Here is a 17,634-nt window from a genome sequence, read left to right as displayed (position 1 = left end):
ATTAACTTCCACAGCTCAATTTCACAATTCCTAAATTAATAATAAGAATCACAAATACTTTCAACATATATGTAAGAAGATTTGCATATATGTAGGAAGATTTGCATATTCCATCATTTACTTTTTGTAACAGCATACAATACAAAAATTGGAGAGATCAAATTATTGTTATCACAACTTTTTTAAACATGTATCATGTATGAATTGCATATAGCATCAACATATTTTCCTAACATGTTAAAAAAATTAACTTCCACAACTCAATTTCACAATTCCTAAATTAATAATAAGAATCACAAATATTTTCAACATATATGTAGGAGATTTGCATATTCCATCACCTACTTTTTGTAACAACATACCATACAAAAGTTGGAGAGTTCAAATTATTATCATCACAACTTTTTAAAACATTTATCACCCCATCAACATATTTTCCTAACACGTTAAAAAAATTAGTTTCCACAACTCTAAAATCTATATAATTAGTCGATTATTTTAAAATCCTAAAATCTCAAATAAATTTATATTTAGATACTGAACTGTACCGATATATAATTAATGTCTAATATTTGTCATTTTACTTAAAAGGAATGGAATAAAATATTGTTGTGTATAATATATTGTTATACATATATTTGGATAGTGAACTATAATTTGTATATATATAATGTATAATTGTATGTTGTATGGAGATTTGTAATTTTATTGAAAAGGAATGAAATAAAATATTTTTGTATATAATATATTGTTATATTTATATTTGGATAGTAAGCTGTACCGATATATTTTTATACTTAAGATTTGTATATATATTTTTGTATATATATAATGTATAAGTATATGTTGTATTGAGATTTGTCATTTTAATGAAAATGAATGGAATAAAATATTTTTGTATATAATATATTTTTATATATAAGATTTGTATATATATTTTTGTATATATATAATATATTTTTGTATATATATATATAAGGTGTGACCGCCATGGATGGACCAGTGTGCATGAGGGGAGGTTTTGATGTTTGATTTTGAAAAGATAAGTTTGAGAAAGAGAAAACAGAGGAAGATAAATAGGAAAGAGAGGAAATTGTATTGTACAAGTGTATTTATATATGGTATTTGTGTGTATAGTAAAAATGAATGTAACTCAGTAATTTTTTTAACCCTTTGGCTGACTAGGCAATGACTAAATCATGATGTGGCAAAACATGCATAGGTGGCACCATCACAGCCATTAGATCCATACTGGATCTGCTCCAGTGAGAGGTGCACTGGAGCAGATTCGCGTCCGTCCTGGATAGGGGTGCATCTTGGGTTAGGTAACTAGAACCTAACTCGAGTCCATCCCAATTTTTCGCGAGCTTGTACAATTATTTTTATAATTAGGGTTAGGCTTGAGTTGAAAAATCTCAACCCGAATTTAATTAGAATTGGGCTTGGGTTGAAGTGGTAGCAACCCGAGCCAACCCAAACCCGAATTTTAATATTATTTTCATATATATTTTTACTTTTAAATACATTATATATAATATTTAAACTATGATTAGTTTTTTTCTTTTCAACTTATTATATTAAATCTTAACTTATTATATGTTAACATTTATAAGAATTAATTTTCTAAAAATTTGTTTGCAATTTATTAAAAATCTACAAAAAGTCTTTTAAATCTTTTCTTGTTTAGGAGTGATTTAATCTAAAACTAATTCAAGACCATATTAAATTTTCGGTGTAAGGATTAGCAATATGAGTAACCCGAAATTTTTACCTGGAATCTAAGCCTGAGTTGCAAGCTTGAATTTAAAAGTAGAAGGATGAGTTGGGCTTAAGTTGAGTAGTTAATGTTGATGATAGGGTTAGGGTTATGCTTACATTTAGCATTTCATATGGTGGGTTGGGCTCAAGTTATACTTCAAACCCGCCCAACCCGCTCGAGTTGCAGCCCTAGTCCTGGATCGGAACCAAGTTGTGGTTGCCTCTAAAGATTGAAGCTCTAGCAAATCCTCCCAAGAACACATATCAGAAAAAGATAATTGTTTGAATCCTCCCCATTATAGCAAGGGACAAGTGCAGAAAATATTCCTAAAGTATATTTCACGTAGCACTTTTACCCCTAATTGAAAAAGCATACAAAAAACACCCCTAAACTTTTCACATTGTGGAAAAATACCCCATCCGATATAAATTAATGTTGTAATACCGTTTTGCCATTTGACTCTTCTGAAAATGTTCAAGGGGGTGTATATGTTATTAATATCATAGAATAGTGGTGTTATGTGCACATTGTCTTTTTTTTTTTTTTTTTTCGAAGGAAAATATTTTACATCGAAATAAACGGAGCCTAAAAAGTGTTACATTGAAAACATTTTACAAAAAAATTATTTTAAACGGGGCCTTAATCTTCAATTTTATAAATTAAAAAAAAAAGGCTTTATTTTGAAACGGATAAAAATAAAAAATATGAATACTTATTTAAGGACGAATCATGAAGACATTCTCTTAGCTGTCACATAAAAGGTTAGAGGGTTTAAGCTATGCAAAAAGGTACAAATAGAAAATTTGAGCCCCTTGGCACCTTTTGCATGTGTAGGTAATATTTATTTTATTATTATTAATTATTTTATTTTTCAGTATTAATTAAGAAAGTATTACACGTGGGAAAAAATAATATTTTCTGGACTGCATGGACCGGTCAATCGCAATTAAATACCGAAGCAAAATTTTAAGGGTCAAGTGTAAAAAACACCCTTATAGTATGTTTATAGTGCATATTGTATTCCTCCCGTGCAAAAAACACCCATATACTATGACATTTGTGCAAATATGTCCTATTTATAAAAATTGGACTAAAATGCTATTAGCAACACATTTTATAATATATATATATATATATATATATATATATATATATATATATATATAAATATAATATTTTGTGAAATGAATAAAATATCCCTCAATTTATTGTAAATTTACAAATTATATATATACAGATACATATATATACACATCTCCACACACACACACACATATATATACATGTCTTCAGCTTGGACTACAGAAGTACTGAAGATTAACTTATCTAAAGGCACTGGTCTTACTAAGGTCTGTTTTCTTTACTAAGAAAATCAAATTGAAAATGTGTTCGCGAAACGTGCCTCTGCTTGCCTATTGTATCGTGATCTATGGATTTCACTGTGTCCTTATATACTATTAAAGCGGCATTAATAGCAGGAACTGCAGCACCAGAGGCCGCAAGGGCCTTTCAAAGGTGTTAGCCAGATGAAGTCACCCCCATTTTCGGGAAGGGAGTGAGAGGTTGACGTCAGCGTCGCCGAGAGTCGAGGAGATAAAGACGGAGGCGTCGCTGGGGAGGGCGATAAAGACGGAGGCGTCACAAGCTCACGGCCGAACCAGTCCTCTCCACAGCCCATCGCCGGAATCGCTGTTCGATGCCATCGCCACCACCCGCCGAGATTCCCGTTTACTCGCCGGCTGTTGTTCCAAGCTCACTGCCCTCGTGAACCGCCATCAATTTTGTGCGAGCTTCTCCTTACTCGCCGATCCATCACCACCATGCCCGCCGTTCAGACCCCTCTAAGCCGCCGTTGGTAAGCCGAACTCGTCGTGGTCGTTTTTGTAAATTAAAGAAATTATTTTAAAATGTATATAAAAAATCAAAATTGAATACACTTTTATTTATATATATATATATATATATATATATATATGTATGTGTGTGTGTGTGGGGCGATACCGATATAGAGAAAAACAAAGACCTGGTAAATTCAGTTGTGTAATGACCCAAATCTGGGGTCCGGATAGCTAACCGGGTCGAAAGAAGGGAGAGATAAGAAGAGGGGAATATGGTAAAAAGAGACAAAAAAAAAAAAAAAATTAATAATAAAACAAACAAAAAATGAATATTTTATTGGGCAAAAGAGTCATTTAACATGTCCATATATTTTAAACATTTTTAACGGTAAAATAATGCGGGTAAATAAGTCAATTTTTGAGAAAAAAAAAAAAGGAAAAAAAAAAAGGGGGTCAATTCACCGTAAAATCTGACACAGGCAAAAAACCTCATGTTTATTTGCAATCACACCAAATTAAACCAAATTAAGTTTTTTCTTTTTTAAAAGAAAAAAAAAAAGAAAGAAAAAGAAAAAATTATTCTTAAATTTATTGTTTTATGTATCCTTAGATGTTGACTAGTAAAGGGACAAAAATACCAAGAGAACGATAACCAGACAAGGTAAAGTGGTGAACTTCTTTTTCGATCTTCTGAAGCAGCAGATCGAAACTTAAAAACCCATACAGAGAAAACATGTATCATCCCACCAGAGGTGGTGTTCGCGGTGGTCGAGATCGTAAGCCCTCTCTCTCGTTTTCTAGGGTTTCTGGTATATATGTATTTGTATATGTATGCATATAGATAGATGCTTAAACAACCATGTATTATTTTCATATATCTCTGTTTCGACGATTTTGAATTACACCTTGTGAAAGGCATAGCGAGTCTTTAAAACACATCAAGAGCAAGAATATATATATATTGGTATTTGTTGCTATTTTTTGTTGTTATTGTTAATTGACAATTTGTTACCATGGGTTTTTATTTTATTTTTATATATTTTTATATGGGTGCAATTGTTTCATTACATGTCCATGTATCTATTATAATTAGTGTAGATTTTGGGGACAAGAGCGTACTTGTTCAGAGTCATCATAGGAAGTGAATCTAATGATCCAAATATGCAACTATTAGTAAGATAAAATTTGTATATTGTTTGTCAGATTCAAGACTGAGTTTTGCAATGTTTTCTGTTTTAGGGACATGCTTCTGGGCTTGGTTCCAAATTTCCAATTGTGTCTACAGGATAAATGGTTTTTGAGTCCTAGATAGCAAGTAAATATTCATGTATATATTAATTAGAAAAATTAGCTTGTCTCAGGGACTGTTTTGAAATGTGTATGAGGAAGAAGAGTTGCTGTTTTGATTTCCTTTGTTGTGTGCATTTGCGTTATCTCTTGTGTGCGGTTTCTTTCTAATTCTAAGAATATGGTTTGCTATGTTGTATGCAATCACTTTATCTCTTGTGTGTGGTTTCTTTTTAATTCTAACAATCAGTTGTTGTATATAGAAAATTTGAATAGTTTGGTGGTGTAGGTGTCTCCTATAACGTCTGTCTTTGACATAATGATGCTAATTATTAAAGGGCTCTTTACACTCCTGCTAATGAGAAAAGCACTGCCATACTTGCTCTAAATGCTATTTTATGAGGTTCCTTCTTTGATCAATCGAGTCGAATTGTGAATACTTTTTTATTTGCTTGATGGAGGATTCTCCAATCCCCTTCAGGAGTGGGAGAAATCCCTTGGATACCCACAATCATCCCCAAACCGGAGTTATCGGATAAGCCCACGACAGTTTTAAAGCCTCTAGGAGTCAAACCAGAGATCTCCAGGATATACCCACAGGCTCTATGCCAACAGCCTAACCCATGGGGGTTAGTCAGATAATAAATACATCAAAAGAACTGTTTAGGTTCTTAAATACGATTTTTTTTTTTTTTTATATCTATAAAATAAAAAATAAAATAAAAAAGATAAATTTTTATAGATGAACCGTATCATTTGGGATGATTATCGAGAGTTGACTTCTGTGATATATAATAATGATGATGATAGTGATTCCTGAGTACATTATGCTCACCTTTTTATGTTTTCTGATCCATTCAGTTCTTAGGGAAGAAGAAAACTCTGCCTTAGACATTGAAATTTTGTTTATTGAGCATAGGATGGATGCCATACACCAAATACAGAAGTAACTAAAAACAATTTTAGAACATTGGGAATATTTAAAAGTTCACTAAATTCAATTTTAATACCAAATGCAGGCAGTTCCTACTAAATTAAGGTTCATGTTTGGTGTATTATAAGCAAGTATATGAACAGCTGTCTATGTTCCAAGCCAGCTTTATGTTGCACAGTTGAAAGACAAAAAAGTAGAGATATATGATTCCATGCCTGGAGATATCTTGTTATTTTGGTTGATTCTTGCAGAGATATATGTTATTTCATTGTTGTGTTTCTTTAGTCTCTGTAACTTGGTCAAGGAACTGATTCCTCTTCTGCATTATACTTATTTGAAGTATAAAATATACTTCCTAATGTATGAAACACTGTTTTCAAATGAATGCTATAGCAGTATTTAATTCTTGCCCTGAAAGTTGCCTGAGGTTGTGGACTGAAATATGTTTGTAATCTTTTGCACAATTGTTGAACATGGTGCTGTGGCATCCTCTTCCATTTGCATTTGAAACTTTATTCAAACCTTGACATCCCCGTTGTTATATGTTCCTTATGGCTTATGCCACTTGAGGACACATCATGTCTTGAAGATTGTAGAGGATTTGCTGACCCTGCTAAACTATCCCGATCGCTCGTTGACATATTATCTGCTGTTGATGTGCAGAATTTAGCTGGGAGGATGTGAAGGTTGATAAACATCGAGAAAACTATCTAGGTCACAGTCTCAAGGCTCCTGTTGGAAGATGGCAAAAAGGTATCATCTTGTGATTCCTCTATGTTTAACCTTCTCATCTGAAATGTCAATTGATATTCTCGCATGTAGTATGAAGAGAGACGGTTCTTTTAAAAGAGTAACTTATATCATATGTTGTGCTTTTGGATTATTTGGTTATGTCTTAATTTTTGCAACCATGAGTTCATGATTAATCTCTACTTGCCTATTTTCACAAATTAGTTTTTGTATATGATGCTTATAGTTCGATTTTACCAACCAAGCCTTTTCAATTGAAGCATGGTTGGACTTGATTAATAGCATGTGTCCTAACTCCCAAGTATTATATATATATATATATATATTATAAGCATGTATTGTAAAAGACTAATTCTTAAGCCTGAGCAGGTCTTATTTTTTATTTTTCTAAATAATAGTTGTCTGAACAATTTAATTGATGTTTAACTATTTTTCTCCCCTTTCCTGCATATGCGACTTTTTTTGTTCAATGACGACCTGGTGCTTTGCATACATCACTACAAGCTCCTCTCTTGGTTACTTTAATACCAATAATTATATAGCACAAGATTGTTATTATATGGCACAAGATTGGATGTTATCTTCAACATTTACTGGAATTTCCATTTAGCATTTAGAAGTGACTAGTGACCAGAACTAAAAACATCAAAATTTAAATTTTATTTTATGGTGTTTTACATGATTGTTGAGTCACTTAAATACGATCACCATGAAGCTCCTTACACACTTTGGTTGACTATGCTCTGAACTTTGTAGCATTCTTTTGACTTTTAATAACATTTTGTTCTTGATTATATACTCATTGTTACAGAATTTGCCAACCTAACAGCATTTTTCCTAAGATTGACAGTTATAACCAATTATTTCTTTTACTTTTCTTCTAGAGTTGATGATAAGATAAACTTATAAATTTGTTTTCCCTTTCTTAAGTTTTATGTTGTATGTTATAGAGAAAACAAATCCTTTTATGTTATGTAATATACAAATCTCTGGTGTAGATGTGGAATTTATTATGGGTGAAAACTTATCATTTGGACAGCTTAGGTGCCGTGCCTTGACATAGACATGGAAATCATATTTATCAGAACTAAACCGCACATTGAACAGGTCATGGAATCGGTTCACTGGTTCAACCACTGGTCTATCTGTTCAACCACTTATATAATTAATAAATCAAAAATAAAAATATTTATATAAAAATAGAAAAATATGACATATTAGGAAACTGGTGCATGTGTTTGTGTGTAGGTACAATAAAAACAACTGTAACTATAATTCCTATAAAATATCTTATTTCAAGTATTAGTTATAAGATGTATTCATATACCTCAAGTAGAAAAAAAATTAAATATTTCAAGTTTTACTATAATTTCTATAACCATCTCTCCCCATACTTTGTATTCATGTCAAATGCTATTCATATACCTGGAGTATAAAACATGTGTAACCAACAGGCCTGTCGCCTAGCGGTACAAGGCTTCTACTTCCCAAAGGGAGGTTAGGGGTTCGAACCTTAGTGGATGCAGTGTGTGTGTGTCCCCAATTAGGAAAAAAAGAAGAAGTATAAAACATGTGTACACGATGAGAGTAGAGTGAGACATTTTTAGGGATCTGCTTGATTATTAGAACTCCTCCACGACGTTATCTTTATTTTTTAGAGCTCTTTTATTACTAAATAGAAAATGGTTGATATTTTTCCCCCAACAATATCGCTAAAACCCGTCCAGTTCTTATTACATCATTTGGTTCAAGCCGTTTATAATCTAATTAGCCAGGTCGACTTTTTTTTTTTTACCCTTTCCCCCTTTGTCTTAAGCTGTATAATAATATAACTGTATTGGTCTGGATCTGGTTTCCTGTTCAATTGGTTGAACTGGCCAGCTGGTTTGTTTTGATAGCACTGCATAGTCTGCATGTGATGTTCGACTTTTCTTCTTCTTAGTATTTGGAGAGGGTTGCTAGGCAGTAAACACTTTTATTTGTGAATGTAGTGAATGGAACATATATCATACAAACTTATGTAAATTTGCCTTTGTGCCAGACGTGAATTAATATTGGATTTCTGTCTATTTCATTCAAGCTTATCTAAAGTAGAAATTTCTGGATATTTTGAGATTTCATCATTGCAACAAAGAATCAAGCTTGCATTGTATTAAGAAAATAGATAAGGAAGGTAGGACTGCAACTCTTGTGGTTTGAAGGATCAGTCGGCCTTCACTCAAGATATAAAATCTTCAACCTAAGCCCTAGCCAAACCGACCTTCAATCCGAGCCCTCCAACTGAGCCCAAGCCATCCTCAAAATTTGGGTTCAAGTTGGTAATCAAGCTGAACTTCAGGTGGGTCTCATGTTAAGCTTGGGTTGGATTACTCCTATGTCTAAAAATTCTTAGAATTGAATATAAATACATAAAAAGCAATGGCCGAACTCTCAAGAGACCAATCTTTCAAAAGATTAATATACAAGAAATCAAGATTCGAAGCGAAACAAATGGGGGAAAATGTTTACCACAATTATAAATGTATATAAAGTTGGGTCAAGCTCAGGTCGCTTGACACTTCAACCTGAGTCCAACCTGTGTTGCCTGGACTTGGGTACGTGAGCGTGTCTAGAGAGGTTGGATTCATCAATGTATCAATTTATTGAATACGAAGACTCGGCTAAGAAGTGTCCAATATTTAGACACGGGTAATTGGACACTTTGAAGAACCAAAAAATAGAAAAATAAAAATTGTAAGCTTTTATATGTTTTGAGGCATGAATTTTTCAATAAAAATAAATATATCTGCTACTACGGTATATTGTATTTATATTGAGGATTGATCTGAATTGCTTCATAATTTTACTTACATTTTTCTATAAATATTATATAAGTATATTTTGTATATTGTGTCCAAGTAACCATGTCTGATTTTTTGACACTTTTAATTTATGCCCCCCTGTCCTATAATTTGATTGATAGATGAATCCGACCCCTAGACACACACCCATGTCCAACACTCGTACCCAAGTCAGGGTAACATATATGATATATGTCTTAACCTAGGGGCCTTTTAATTGCCTTACACCAGTTTGCCTCTCACAATTTTACGCCTTTGCAGCCAAGCATTTCTCGACCTCTCAACTGTCTCTGCATCTTTGCCTCTCTGAATGGTTTATTTTTCATTATTGTCTGTATATCATCTTAGGTTGAATGGACCAGGAATGCTAGAAATGGGCTTTAATATGTGGATTCTAAATGGGGATGAGATTTGGTGTTCAAACCCGTTCCGGGTTCGGGACTGGAATGGGATGGCATATTAATAAACAGAATAGGATACAGTATAGGGCATTCCGCGCCAAACCTCCCTATTGCCTTCCCTAAAGGTTGGCTTGTAAAACTCGATTCTCCTTAGGTGCGAGCAATTTCTTGGGGCCACGACTGCGGACATAGTCCGAGTTTTAGCTTTGCACGGGTCCCGTGGATTAGTCGGGGCAAAGCCCCGGACACCCTGGTTTTTGAAAAAAAGGTTGGCTTGTAATTGGTGGAAGAGGGTTTTGGAAGTTAATTAGAGATTATTTGGCTTCTTTGATGTATTGAAGTCTTTTAAATAAAAAATAGCATTAATTGCAAAGCAAGAGTGTAGAAGTAAATGGAAGAGAAAAGTAAAAGGAAAGAAACAAGACAATCATGATTGTAGAAACAAGTCTTGAACCAAGATTTGAACTTGCAACTTCTCAGTGGAATATTCATCAAAAAATTTAAAAAGAATATCTCAGCCCTTAATCAAACTCATCTCTTCTCTTAGTCAAAACTTAGTCAAAGAAGCCTTAAAGGATCTAAATAATCGACAAGCTCCATGTACAATAATAGCTTGAAATGTAACTTACTAGGTTGATATGAACAGTACATTCTACAAGCGTGTGCTATAGCTTGAAAGCTTTTGTTATGATCTCTATACTCTAGTTTATTGTCATTTATTGTTTTTCCCACGTTGCTTTGGGTCCTCATTTTGGTTTCAATTACAGTCAACTATTTAAGTTTGTAGAAGGATGAGGTTATCATGAGGACACCTCCTATTTTTTTGTTTTTTCCTTGCTGAAAGTTCCATTTTCTCCTTTAGTTCTATTAAATGTTTAATACTTTTCAAAAAAAGTTTCTATTAATATTTAATCATTAAATAAACTATTCTTTGAGAATTTAATTTTGAATATGTAGGGCATAGAAAGATTAAAAATGAGGATTCCCTCTCTCTTTCTCTCTCTCTCTCTCTCTCTCACACACACACACACACACACACACAGAGGCAGAGATATGATGAGGCTTTGGGGTGGTGGGGTGGGGGGTAGAAGGTTAGAACTTCATCTTTGTATTATCATTATGAGAGGTTCTCTAAATATATATAAATAAATAAAAATTGTTGAGGAAAAAGATCTTTCTCTGTCCCTCGCAAGCGATTGGAAATAAAGAAATGGTTAATATAAGTCAGAAGACTTTCAACCCCCAACCCCACCCACCAACAATTTCCAGTAGTACAAATGATTTAATTATGGCTTTGTCATGTCTAATTTTGCATGGCCTGAAGTTGAAGTGTCTTTCTGGTTGGACTGGTACTAGCAAGGTTGCATCACCTAATTATACAAGTTTCTCGGTCCTCATTCTAGGGAAATGGTTTTTTTTTTTTTTTTGGTTCACTCACTACTTGGCTTATTTGAGATGCTTTTCTGAAATAGAATGTCTTATTTGTTCCTTTTATAAAACCCGACAGGGAAAGATCTACACTGGTATGCCAGAGATAAAAAATCTATGCTCTCAGATGCGGAGGCTGCAAAAGAAGAGATACGGAAGATCAAAGAAGAGGAGGAGCAGGCAATGAGGGAGGCTCTTGGCTTAGCTCCCAAGAGTGCTAGCCGCCCTCAAGGTAATCGATTGGATAAGCATGAGTTTTCAGAACTTGTGAAACGAGGCTCTACTGCAGAAGATGTAGGAGCAGGGCACGCTGAAGCAGCTAAAGTTCAAGGCCTTGGTTTTTCTAGGTATGACTAGAAAGGAACAAAACTGAGCGTTCCTTCATTGTTTGAGTTGCTCTCCTTGATTCTGCCACAGTCAACATAATACCGTTACCGTTAACTGTTTATTCATGTTAAGTGTTGATGATTAGGCCTACAGTTTTCCTTAAAAGCATGTCTGCTTTCTCACGGTATCACTTGTAGTATCATTCTCATTAAACCATCAATGAGCTTAGTTCAGTTCATTTGAGTGTTTCTGGAGGTGTTGCAGAGTTTGGGACTCAACTATTGTGCTTTTGCGTATATTAAGGAAAAATATAATATATAAAATTCTCTTTTATTTATTTATATTTTTGAACACTATATATATAATTTGAAGAACTTATCATTGCAGAGCACCCCGCCTTGGGGAAGAATCAAGTTCTTTTCAACCCAGCCTAAAGGCAGAGTCACTTGAGAAGGTGAACACGCCTATGCCTGCTCCATCCGAAAGGAAGCACAAGGAAGAAGGGCCAGAGGATGAAAGTAACCGGAAGAAAAGGAAGCACAGAGTGGAGGAGAAACACGATAAGCATGAAAAGCGAGAGAAGAAGCGGCATTCTCGGGATTCAGATGACAAGAGGAGACACAAGAAAGACAAGGAGAGAAGACGACATGATTCTGACTGAAAAACTCGGGACATCTGAGATTGTGTAACATGGGGTTCAGAGGGGTGAATTGCATTAGAGTCCTAAAATTTTAGTAATCCCCAACTGTATTTCTGGTAAAGTCTATTTATTTTTCCAGTGTAAAAATTATTTATCTTATTTTTAGTTCAAGGCTGCCCCCTCTATTCTAAATTTCTAGCTCCGTCTCTGAACTTAAAACCCGATTGAAAATCATATTGAATGCAATTCAAGGACTGTTCTTAATCAAGAGTACAAAGTATTTGAATTTTTTTGCAAGTAGTTCAACCATTGAGAGAAAAAAAATAATTCATGACTTAACTGTGTGTAGTGTAGTGTAAGCATATATTTTTACATCTATATATTTAGATTTTGATTTGATTAAGAACTTTTTGAGTTATGTTCTTTAGTTATACTGTTATAGACGGTTCACACTATAATTAAAATTAATTTTTATTTACATCATTTTATGCAACAGGTGCAGGTTGAATATGACTCAACTCTACTTTTCTTAATCTTATCAAAACTGGTTTTTTAAAAAAAAAAAAAATCTTATCAAAACATGTTAATATGAATAATGTATTTTCTTATGATTTAAATATATATTTCTGGAGCTGAGCCCTACACTAATAAATGTGTCTCCTATTACAAATTTATTCTAACCACATGCATATAACATTGTGACTATATTTATGTAACCTTAAAATTAGAATTAAAATTGAAAAAAATTTTACTTCAATTTTTCTAAATTGCCTTTTTTCAGATTATTCAATTCCAAAACGATCCTATGAATTTGGGTAAAACCTAATCTATTTATCTACTGATTAATCAATCATCATCACAATCAATCTGTGTATCTGAGTCTCCCCCATTGCCATTACTGTGAGAATCAAAGGAGGCAAAATGGTGTCGGCAAATAAGGAAATGGTGGTTTATTGTTTCGACACCCTCATCGCTCACTACAACACCACTCAAGCCCCTCCTCCTGCTTTTGATGACGCTCAACAGTACTCTCTCTCTCTCTATATATATATACACACACACACATACGTACACACACATATATAACCAATGAGTCATTTTTCAATGTTCTCTTTCTGTTTGCTGATTTGGATGCTATGCTGTTGTGACGTCGTATTTTCAAGCTGCAGTTGTTCTCTCTCTTTATCTGTTATCTATTACTCATAAGTTAATTTATTATTTTGGGTGAGAGTTGTTATATTATGAATATGTTTATATTCTTTTTATTTGCATTTCTTAGAAAGAATTTTGAGTGTTTTGTTAAGTTATTGCATTTAGTGCCTTTTGAGCTTTACTAGTAGTGCATTAGTGTTTTTTTATGCTCTTGTTTCTGTGTTTCTATTAATAATTTTAAAAAACAAACAGAAAACCAGGCAACAAAATTTTGTTTTGAAGAATAGTTTACCGTGAACAAAAATTAAATTTGTTTAGAAGGATGTATTGATTTGGATTTCATGGCGTAGCTTGGAAAGCAAGCACATTTTACCCATCCCCTGAGAAAGCCAATAGAGGAAGCAGGAAGTACCAATGCAATGCATACCCTGTATGATTTGGTCATATGGTTTAGTTTTGAATGAGAAATATAACAATTTTAACTTTTGTATGATAAATATTTGAAGCTGCAAAGCAATGTTCGCATCGGGTGCAGTTCTAGGAAAAATTCCTTTTTTTCTTTGCTTTGGTGGCATGAATCTGGGATCTTTGAATTCTCTCCTTTTTTTTTTTTTTTTTTTTTTTTTTTTATGGGGTTCTAAATGGATTTGGAATTCAAATGATTTATAAGTAGGTACCTTCTCTGTTTTTGGAGGAGATCAGGCAATTTACGTGCCTGGACATCAATTTTTTTTTACCATTGACAATAGCTACTTCATTGGTCGGTGAGTTTTATATTCATTTTCATTTGTTTTACCTTTCATTTCTTATTTCTGTTCTTGTTCTTCAATCCTCTGCTGAATAAGGTCCAAAATTCTGAAAAGCTGAAGGGCTTCGTAAAATCCATCACGGTGTGGTTGGATTCTGATATTGCTCACAAATTTTGACGTCTCTCTCCCCCTAAAAGAATGATTTGGGGAGTGCCGGAATGTTTCACATAGACACTTCATGACACATGACCATTGCTCTTGCTCTGTGTTGTTGTCCCCCTCCCATTAAGGAGGTATGGCTTCCTCCAAAGCAGTTCTGGACCTGTTGAAATCATTCTTTTAAATGTGTTTTTGTTTTTTTTTTTGCCTTTTTGTTTTTTCTTAGGTAGCAGCATATCCTCATCCCATGAATTTGGTTTCATGACATATTAAATGTCCTTATCTGTTATGAATTATGTTTGGTTTCAGTCCGTTGTTTGTTACTCGGAAGAAAGTGGTTAATGGTGGGGAGCGTCGACTACGTGGATGTATTGGAACTCTGGAAGCTCGCTACTTAATTGATGGTTTCAAGGACTATGCGCTAACAAGGTATTTTTGCCAATGCATAATCTCAGGAACCCCATACTCCCCAATAATAACAAATGCCACATATGTGTTTTTCTCTTCTCTTTTCTTGTTGATGTTCACATCGAAGATAACATTGTTCCTTTGAGTAACATTAGGGAGTTCAGTCAACATTTCTAGAAGGTTTATTGCCTTTTTATCGAAATTTCATTCTTATCTTACTTGCCATCCCATAATATCAAAATATTTCGTTGCCCATATATCTTTGATAAAAGCTTGAGCTACATAATGGTCGAATTGATATTTTGACTTATAGACCTTTTTGAGAATGCTGTCCTAACTTGAAAGGAACCACATTTCACCTTATTAGATTCCTGCTTAAATATTGTATTTAGTAAAACAATGTTGTATTGGACTAATGCCATTTGGTACAAGTGATATTTTTATGATCAAACATAGAAACACGTTTTCTGAGATTGTACGATTGGATATCTCGTAGAATTCAGCTTTCTATCAGCCAGAATTAAGTCCTGCTATACAGTTTCCAATCTTTTGTGCGGAATATGAATTTAGATACTTCAGTACGTGATGTTCTGCGTCAGATATGAATGGATTTTGTTGATTTTGTAATGAAAAGACGTGTCTGACAGAATGAAGAGATGAAATTATTCCTAGTTTCTTGAATTCCCGTGTCCCATCTTTCATCTCAAATTTTCAACTGTGAAGAATGCTACAAATATAAGAAGAGCAAAGCAAGGACCAAGCCCTGAAGGGTTGCAAGCACAATGCATAATCTTATAAAAAAATGCGACACGCCTCTCTCTTTGCCAATGTTTAACTAATGCAGAACGTTTAAAAATTCTAATACTATAGTAGAAATTAGGATATGGTTTTGCTATGTAATAGTTAGAATGTTCAGAGCTGGTAGAAGGGTTTTGAGAAGGGAATTGTGTTTTGTGGGACATGGTGGCAGAAGAGAGACCGGGGAGGAGAATCAGTATTATTAGTTTGATTCTAGTATAAGCTGTTTCAATGGTTTGATTCTAGTATTATTAGTCAAAAAATAGGAAGCAATAATTACTGCAATAAAATTAACAAGAATCAGTAGAAAACAAAGACAAAGTAGGATGAAATTAAGAATATTAAGTAGAATAGAAGATATAGAGGCGGAAAAAGAAAGAAACAAGGCAGTCTAATCTCTCAGACAAAGCTTTAAAGCTGCACCTTCTCAATTGAATTTCACTGGCACCAAAAGAGACGATAACATCCCTTTTAAAAACCTAAATTCAACATCAAGACGTATAATGGTAAAAAAATCAAAGGAATCACAACCACTAGCCAAACTAAGCAAAAGAAACCTATAAAGGATCTAAATGACTAACTGGTTCGCTGCTATGGGAGCTTGGCTGATTTAAAAAGTTATGAATGGGTAAAGTTAGAATTATTACTCAAATTTATAATACTTGAAGAACCTGACACTATCACTAATTTTTTATTTTTAGGACCAAGATGATTTCTTTATTGGTATGGGGCCAAGTGCCGTAGCTTTGGGGTTCCGAAAAGGGTTTTTCTTCCCTTATTGATGTGATTTTCTTGGATGTTTGGTTGTATCATCCGGCCAAATTGTTCACGCTGTCGATCTACATAAGAAAAAAGCTTTTAGACCAGAAATGCAGTTCGGTACCTGCTTTTAGGCCAGAAATGCAGCACTGACTCAGGAAAGCTCCACCATAAGATGTCAAACTTCTAAAGTTTGCTAGTAACTATGATGCTTAAATCAATGGTAGACCCAGCTTGTATATACTTTTAAATTATTTAATGCATTATAAGTAGCTATTTTTCATTGGCTATTATTGCTTTATCTGCAACTTCAAGAATTTCATTTGATTAAAAATCTTGTTTCTCTTGTTTAAATCTTCACCCCGTATTGGCATTTCCTTTTTCTCCGTAGGTACCCCATATTGGCATTTCTGCAAAGCGTCAGCTCATATGTTTCTATATCTGGAATATTTGCAGTGCTCTGAGGGACCGCCGTTTCCCTCCCATACAGGCTAAGGAGTTGCCTTATTTGAAATGTACAGTGTCTATTCTGACTGATTATGAAACTGCTCTCCACTGCCTCGATTGGGAGGTTTGTGCTCTCTAACCTGGTTTTAAATTTTTGATTATGAATGAGGCTCTATACATGTCCTGAACTTTTATGTCGCTCCATTGAATCAGCCACAATCCGAGGGCCAAAATGCCCAACAAGTTGACCTGCACAATGCGATGCGTTGACCTAATATGCTGCCATGGTAGGGCTGGATTGAATTGTAATCTTCTTGAAATCATTAAATATGTAACATGATGGCCATTAGTTACTTTTAGATGCACCAAGAATTTTTCAATGTTCTTTCCCCAAAAAATGTTGAAATTTGTAAGGTTCCAAATTGAATTGCTGCATTAAGTTATGGTGGGAATCAAATAAACCTCTCTTCCGCATGCTGCAATATAGGATTTCCAATGTCGGTTATATAACTTTTCTTCCTCTAATTATGTAGTGGATCTGGATATTATATTTTTTACCCGGAGATGGGTGTGGTTTTAAATTCTCCGATGGATAATGTAATAGATTTGCTAACTTCCTAATCCTCTTATGTTGTGTAATTTGATTGTTGACTATTGAATATAATCATGCATAGGTGAGATGATCTTGATTTTACTGCTGAAATGCTAGTTTTATTGAATAAAACTCAACTTTAGTATTTCTATGGCTTGATATTTCTTCCTCAAGAATTTAGTGCTTCCTTGCAGGTTGGAAAGCATGGTATAATTATTGAGTTCACTGATCCTGACTCTAATACGAGGCGAAGTGCCACATACCTGATCGAGGTGGCTTCTCGTGAAGGTGACGATTCCTTTGTTAGCCTTCTTACACAAACTTTTTTGGATGGATTGGATTAATACTAACAACGATTATAGGCTT

The 17,634-nt window shown here is 34.0% G+C and overlaps 2 protein-coding genes across 2 annotated transcripts; both read left to right on the top strand.

The window, feature by feature from the left end:
• The first annotated feature begins 4,217 nt into the window (after positions 1-4,217).
• LOC132271176 (uncharacterized) lies at positions 4,218-12,402 on the top strand. Its single transcript, XM_059772473.1, has 4 exons — positions 4,218-4,373; positions 6,482-6,571; positions 11,317-11,584; positions 11,952-12,402. Exons 1-4 carry the CDS (start codon positions 4,331-4,333, stop codon positions 12,223-12,225), a joined length of 675 nt encoding a protein of 224 aa, XP_059628456.1. The 5' UTR covers positions 4,218-4,330; the 3' UTR covers positions 12,226-12,402.
• Positions 12,403-13,125: 723 nt separating this feature from the next.
• On the top strand, positions 13,126-16,946 carry LOC132270009 (uncharacterized protein At2g38710-like). The gene is made up of 4 exons (XM_059771232.1): positions 13,126-13,229; positions 14,574-14,693; positions 16,686-16,800; positions 16,890-16,946. The coding sequence occupies exons 1-4, from the start codon at positions 13,126-13,128 to the stop codon at positions 16,944-16,946; spliced, it is 396 nt and encodes a 131-aa protein (XP_059627215.1).
• The last annotated feature ends 688 nt before the right edge of the window (positions 16,947-17,634 follow it).

The sequence above is a fragment of the Cornus florida genome, unplaced genomic scaffold (genome assembly GCF_030987335.1).
Source record: "Cornus florida cultivar Cherokee Brave unplaced genomic scaffold, ASM3098733v1 CherokeeBrave_3.0.0_Hap2_Chr08, whole genome shotgun sequence".
In the NCBI taxonomy this organism is placed as follows: domain Eukaryota; kingdom Viridiplantae; phylum Streptophyta; class Magnoliopsida; order Cornales; family Cornaceae; genus Cornus; species Cornus florida.
Note: the sequence above shows the minus strand (reverse complement) of the source record. Positions and strands in the feature narration are given on the sequence as shown.

Bases quoted from the DNA above. Each gene is read 5' to 3' on its own strand.
- LOC132271176 (XM_059772473.1), top strand. From the start codon at position 4,331: ATGTATCATCCCACCAGAGGTGGTGTTCGCGGTGGTCGAGATC. The intron at 6,572-11,316 runs GTATCATCTTGT...AAAACCCGACAG, and splicing joins TGTTGGAAGATGGCAAAAAG to GGAAAGATCTACACTGGTAT. The intron at 11,585-11,951 runs GTATGACTAGAA...TTATCATTGCAG, and splicing joins CAAGGCCTTGGTTTTTCTAG to AGCACCCCGCCTTGGGGAAG.
- LOC132270009 (XM_059771232.1), top strand. From the start codon at position 13,126: ATGGTGTCGGCAAATAAGGAAATGGTGGTTTATTGTTTCGACACCCTC. The intron at 13,230-14,573 runs GTACTCTCTCTC...GTTTGGTTTCAG, and splicing joins GCTTTTGATGACGCTCAACA to TCCGTTGTTTGTTACTCGGA. The intron at 16,801-16,889 runs GTTTGTGCTCTC...CCATTGAATCAG, and splicing joins TCCACTGCCTCGATTGGGAG to CCACAATCCGAGGGCCAAAA.